This window comes from Mizuhopecten yessoensis, unplaced genomic scaffold (assembly GCF_002113885.1).
Source record: "Mizuhopecten yessoensis strain PY_sf001 unplaced genomic scaffold, ASM211388v2 scaffold10741, whole genome shotgun sequence".
Taxonomy (NCBI): Eukaryota; Metazoa; Mollusca; class Bivalvia; order Pectinida; family Pectinidae; genus Mizuhopecten; species Mizuhopecten yessoensis.
Window position 1 is genome coordinate 12,561 of NW_018408698.1, and position 6,512 is coordinate 19,072.

At 33.1% G+C, this 6,512-nt stretch overlaps 1 protein-coding gene across 1 annotated transcript in view; it reads right to left on the reverse strand.

Annotated features, from left to right (window-relative positions):
- Positions 1-3,830: 3,830 nt before the first annotated feature.
- LOC110462052 overlaps positions 3,831-6,512 on the reverse strand; it is a 3,886-nt gene continuing 1,204 nt past the window's right edge. The window contains exons 3-7 of the mRNA XM_021515829.1: positions 6,272-6,394; positions 5,739-5,870; positions 5,019-5,170; positions 4,537-4,639; positions 3,831-4,141 (exon numbers count right to left, since the gene is read on the reverse strand). Coding sequence (XP_021371504.1) covers positions 3,845-4,141; positions 4,537-4,639; positions 5,019-5,170; positions 5,739-5,870; positions 6,272-6,394 — 807 coding nt within the window. The 3' untranslated portion in view covers positions 3,831-3,844. The remainder of the gene's footprint in view (positions 4,142-4,536; positions 4,640-5,018; positions 5,171-5,738; positions 5,871-6,271; positions 6,395-6,512) is intronic.

A 6,512-nucleotide genomic window follows, 5' to 3' on the forward strand; every position in this document is an offset into this window, starting at 1 on the left:
TACAGTAAACATACATGCAGTTTGAATTTGTTGCTTATTAACATTTTTTAACATTTATATATATAGGTGTTTAATGTGTTCATCTTCTTACCTGGTGAGCCTGAATTTCACCTACAATGACAATGGGGAGGGGTGGGGGCAGTCATGAATGGAGGTGTGATATCTATCTATACACTCCACAGGCTGGCCAATTGGACTTGACAGGTGTATGTATAGATAATAAGTGTTGTGACAAGGTTTCTATACAGACTGTATGTGTATTAATTAATTCTTATGAAATAACTATGCCTATCTATGTGAAAACAAAATTATTATTAATTGTCATTATTTCAGTGTTACCTGCACATTTTTTTTTCAGATTCATATTGTTTTATTCCTTGTGTAAGACAAATCGGAGAGTAGCCATACAAATAGTATAGTATATTACAAAATTACAATGTACATGTATACAATAATAGTCGAATGAAATATGATGCATATTGTGCAATGGCATACGTGATAATTCATTAATCATGCAGTACTTCAAAATGACATATAATAAGAAACAGCATTTTACACTGAAATACACCAACATCGTAAGGTTCCTATACAGTGAAATCATGCATCATAACAATAGTATATTACAATGATAATAATACTATGATAACTTTCAATGATGTACGTTACAGGTAATGATAACAGGATTTAATATAGCTACATACAAATACAATCTAGTAGAACATTAAAGAACAATAAAATACACTGCCATAGTGTAATAAACACGATGTTACACCTGACGTTAGTGACAGTGATATTACAATATAGAAAATACTCGTCGATGTTTCGACGTTGTTAATTATGATTTACTGATATGACCTTATCAAATAAAATGACTTTTTATCAAATTTTGAGAGTTAAATTCATTAAAAGGTACTACTGGCGTAGGTCATCTGTCTTCAAGTTAACACAGCTATTAAGTGTACAGAACAATAAGGAATTAATTAATGAAAGTTTATTTTTGAAGCAAAAAAGTTGAGATCAAGAAACCATACTTAAGTAATTATACATTATTACTACATGATCTAGTTATACAGCATTTTCTTTGCACTGATTGTACGCCATGACATATCTTGTAATTTGATCGATAAGCTGATGAGCAAAATTGCTCATGGCCTAATAAAGAACTTGAACTATCTATATTTAACTGCATATGGGTAGATATAATAATGTGGTGCTACATATAATAAATATAAATATAATATGTATAAAACAGAATTAGTATTTTTGTGAGATATTGAAAATAATTATTTCATAGGAAAAACCTGTTAATTATATTTTCTAATCTTATTAACGGTATTATGCGCATAATTTAACTTTTCAATTTCAACAAAATGTACTTTTTCGGAGGGGGGGGGGGGAATTCAAGTGAAAGGCATAAAATTTGACATACACATGCATATTTTTAGTGAAATATCTGATTTTATCTCAAATATATATATAATATCTTCCAAACATCTATTCATTGGTTGTAACAAAAGCCATCAAGTTATTGTTTTCTACTAAAAAAAGGAAGTAAAATTGATAGATATTCAGACAATATGTTCAATCATTAAACACCTTACGTATTGAAATGAAACCTTGCATAATCTATATAAAGGTGAAAATATACAAGTTCAAAGAATGGTTTTTGTAAATTTTGAAATTTTTCTCATCAAACTAACCGAGAAAATGTACCTTTACTGGCTGCATTCTTATCACATATGATAATTTCTATAGCCATTGGATTTGTTTACCCCCTCCCATATGTCAGAATAGCTTTTTGTATAGCCGTAGGATTTGTATCCCCCTAGTTTATGTCAGATAAGCTTTTTTTGTATAGCCATAGGATTTGTATCCCCCTAGTTTATGTCAGAAAAGCTAATTTTTATAGCTGCAGGATTTGTATCCCCCTAGTTTATGTCAGAAAAGCTAATTTCTATAGCTGTAGGATTTGTACCCCCCTCCCATATGTCAGAACAACTTATTTCTATAGCTGTAGTATTTGTATCCCCCTAGTTTATGTCAGAAAAGGCTATTTCTATAGCTGTAGCATTTGTATCCCCCTAGTTTATGTCAGAAAAGCCTATTTCTATAGCTGTAGTATTTGTATCCCCCTAGTTTATGTCAGAAAAGCCTATGTCTATAGCTGTAGTATTTGTATCCCCCTGGTGTATGTCAGAAAAGCTTATTTTTATAGCTGCAGGATTTGTATCCCCCTCCCATATGTCAGAACAACTTATTTCTATAGCTGTAGTATTTGTATCCCCCTAGTTTATGTCAGATAAGCTTTTTTTGTATAGCCGTAGGATTTGTATCCCACCTCCCATTGTCAGAAAATCTTAATCCTATAGCTTAAGAATGGGTATCCCCCTGCTTTATTTCAGACTGGCATGTTTCTATAGCCATTGGATTTGTATCCCCCCTCCCATATGTCAGAAAAACTTATTTCTATAGCTGTAGTATTTGTATCCCCCTAGTGTATGTCAGAAAAGCTTATTTTTATAGCTGTAGGATTTGTATCCCCCTCTCATATGTCAGAACATCTTATTTTTTACTGAGTCTGCCCCACCCTTGGAGACTTAACCCCTGGGTCATAACTTTGAAATGGGTAAGATCCCCACCCCAAAACTATATATACAATTGTTGGGCATAAAGAGAAGAATGCAGTCATGTTATTAGAAATGACCCCAGGGTCTGTCCCACCTTTGCAGACTTAACCCCTGGGTCATAACTTTGAAACGGTTGAGATCCCCACCCCAAGACTATAAATACAAATGCTGGACAAAAAGAGATGAATGCAGTCATGAACTTAGAATTGATCCTGGGGTCTGGCCACAACACTAGGGATCTAGTTTCTGAGTCACAGCTTGAGATCCCCACCCCATAACCATACATTAAATTGCTGGGCATAAAAAATCTAATACAGACATACTTCAAGAATTGGCATTGGGGTCTGGCATATTCCCTTGGATCTCATTTGGAGAATATTTTGCCATGATTGCTTAGGTATCCAGGTGAGCGATACAGGCCCTCTGGTCCTCTTGTTTATTGCAATCCATTCACTTTCATGCACATCATAGTATAAAAAAAGCCAAACACTTATGTATAAATATTTATTATAAATTAAGGTCATTAACAACAACAATCAGCAATAAGGTGCAAAACAAGTGATATTGGCACACCCATTTAAACAGAAATTACCAATCACATGCTTTTTCACATCAACATCAAAATTACCATAATCACAATTAGTTTAAAGTCTTGATGGTTTAAAATTGGAAAGAATAAAGGACTTTGTTATTATGATAAAAATGCTTTGGCACAATCTTAAAAAAATCAGATTGACAGGATTTCTGTTTTATCAGTTAATTATAATAAGGTATTTACATTTTTGAAGTTAGAAAATGAGTACTTAGTACAACAAACATAGTACATTGCAGTACCTAAATGTTTACAGTGACTCTCAACACATCACATCATCATTATGATCACATCACTATTATAACAATTGAAACAATTGAAATCAATTAGACCACTAAACTTTCAAAAGCATAATTTAGTAAAGTGACAATAATCTTCACCTGCAGATGATTTACGATGATAAAAAGCTCAACCAAAAACCATATCTTTGCATTATTTTGTAATGCCTATCATCCAAGTTTTCATTTTAATTGCAAATGAATGAAAAGCTTTAAACTTTCAAATTTACAAAGAAAAGTATGAATTGAGCCATTTTATTTCAGAAATTTTGAATGCCTAATATGCAGTTTTGCAAAACACTTAATAACTGGTTATGGCCATGGCTATTATGATAAAGTATACGCATTCAGCAGAGATCAGGTAAGAAAACGAACACAAATGCCCTATTGACAGAAGACACAATTTTGAATTGTCTGTGATTTTGTAAGGCCAAGGCACTTCTTGTGCACCCATTTGCAGCATCTGTTGCACTGATGACGTCTGTGAACCTTTTTTTCATGCTGCAAAAAGGGAGGTCACAGACTGTCTTGTTGTGAGGTGATGACTCTGCAAGTAAACGCTTCAGAACATGCTTCCTGTAGCTCTGCGCATGGCACTGACGCATGACAGAAGGTGTAGAATTTTGGAGGATGGCTTCGGCATTCTAAAGAAATAAAAATCAAAATTCTACTTAAAAATAACACATAATTATGCAGTCATGCATTAAGTCATATTTCAATGAACACTAAATACATGCACAGTTATGTACAATGATAACATAAAAAAACCCACTGGACTACATGCTTGTATCATCAGTTTCTTTCACATTGCAATGTTTAAAAATAAATACAAGCTACAAATGATCAAAGTAAAACTGGAAGTGCCAACTTATATTTCCATTGATAGTCTATTAATTCATAAAAGTACATGTAAGTCAAAAATAATTAGAACATTACTACTTCAAAATTGTTGTGCAGGTTTGATGATCATAATATTTCATAACTCCAAAAATGCCTTGTCATAATGAAATTATTACATTTTCTTCTTTAATCTGCTTACCATTAACGCAAATACACCACAGGAATGGCCATCTGCTTGCCGATTGGATTGGTTCCTGCCAATATCCCACTGACTTCCATTCCTTCTTGCTGCCATGAAGTTCCTATAATGAAACATTCTTATTGAATTAAGTTTAAGAAAGAATCCTCCATGAGTTTTCCTTCTATGTAGTAATATATGAAATTACGGTAACTGATTTTTTAAAAACTTTTAACGAGTCACTTACATATGTATACATGTACACACTTCTCTGATGTAACAATGCAATAGGGTAATCAGAAATGACACCAATTGCTTTTACTGCAGAAGTAACCTTATGACATCACAGTTGAAATATTGACACAACATGTTATATTAGAACATTGTGATTGTCATGATTAAAAAGGGATTACTGTAAAGGGTCTATGTATTATGATGTATTTTTGGGACAACATTGTTTTGAACTTTATATATAAAAAAATAGCTTCAAATATATTACTTACATCCAATGTCTACAGAATCTTTCTTTCCTTGTCTGGCATGGAAGGGAGTCATGTACACTAACTGTGTTGGTAGTCATTGACGCAGACAACAGAAACCAATGCTGCTGCTGGCAAACTGGCAGAAGCACATACTGGAATTCCTCAAGAGGAATCTGAAAGAAAGATAACAAATTGTTATTATTTGGTTTAGCTGTATTCATATCAACCTTGATTTGTGAAGGGGGTAAATACAAATAATTATCCATTAAAGCTTATTATTTTGGTCTTTTAACAAATCAATTAAAATTACTTTGATGGCAACTCAGCGTTCATACTATTGTTTATGCATAAATATCAATCCTTATATGTAACTTGAAATGGTTTAATGATTACCATGAAAAATTGGACAAGTTTGATAACCGCTGTTATCCCACCATAAATATATAGAGTTATGACCCTTTATATAATGTATTCCCTCAGCTTAGCTTATCAAGTACAGTCATCTTTACTTCTTTCACTACATATAGGAATACTTTTATTAACATATTTTCATGTCATACTCATCAGAAGGACTTGAAGTATGTAAGTTTGGCTTGGAACAGGCATACATTGTTCTGCCTTGAAGTTAGTTATCTTGCTGTTATGTTATTTAGTATTTAACAAAATAATGAATGATTGTCTTTTATCACATGTCTGTGATATACATGTATATAGTAGCATTTTAGGATTCTGTATAATTACCTGGGGATAGAGCCATGCATCATATTGATCATTTTCCCACTTGGTTGCTAGGAAACAAGGTAGGACAAAGCACCCTCGTTCATTTGAAGCATTGTACTCTGACCGAAGTAAGCTAAGATAAGCATGAATGACCTGAAAGGAAAAACAACATCGTTGTAACTGAATTCGCAAAATAAATACGGAGAAAGGATGCAATAGTACAGATATATGCTTTAATGTTTAAGAGTTATTTTCATTCAACTTTGTGTGTAGGATAGATTAAATACTTACAAATTGAGATTATGTTAAATTGTGAAATCTTGGGGGGGGGGGGGAGAAAACAACTTTTTTTTTTACTAAACTGGCATAAATGCTTCCATCGTTTTCAAATCTTTAAAGGAAAACTTGTCATGCTATTAGTTGTATTGTGAAGGTCAATAAAATATCAAGCTGATTTATGGTTAAATTTAAATTGCATTTTTTACAAGCTGATAATTACTTTAAAATATATTGTTTTGTTCAAACATCAAAAGATAAATGGAATGATTTCTAACCTTGTCATTCAGCCAATGGTTTTGGTAGAGGGTGGTGAGGTCCTGTCGTTGTATCGTAACATCTCCCACACACATCTGGAGGGAGGACTTTGGCAGCTTACTTGGAGAGTTTGTAGAGGCACACTATCCAAGGTTGGGAGAAGGTCTTTTGGGTTGATGGTACCATGGTAAGCTAGGGTCAGTAGTGCAGAAGATAGCACAAAGGGGTCAAGTTCACAAATAAGTTCTAAATTACTGTTTG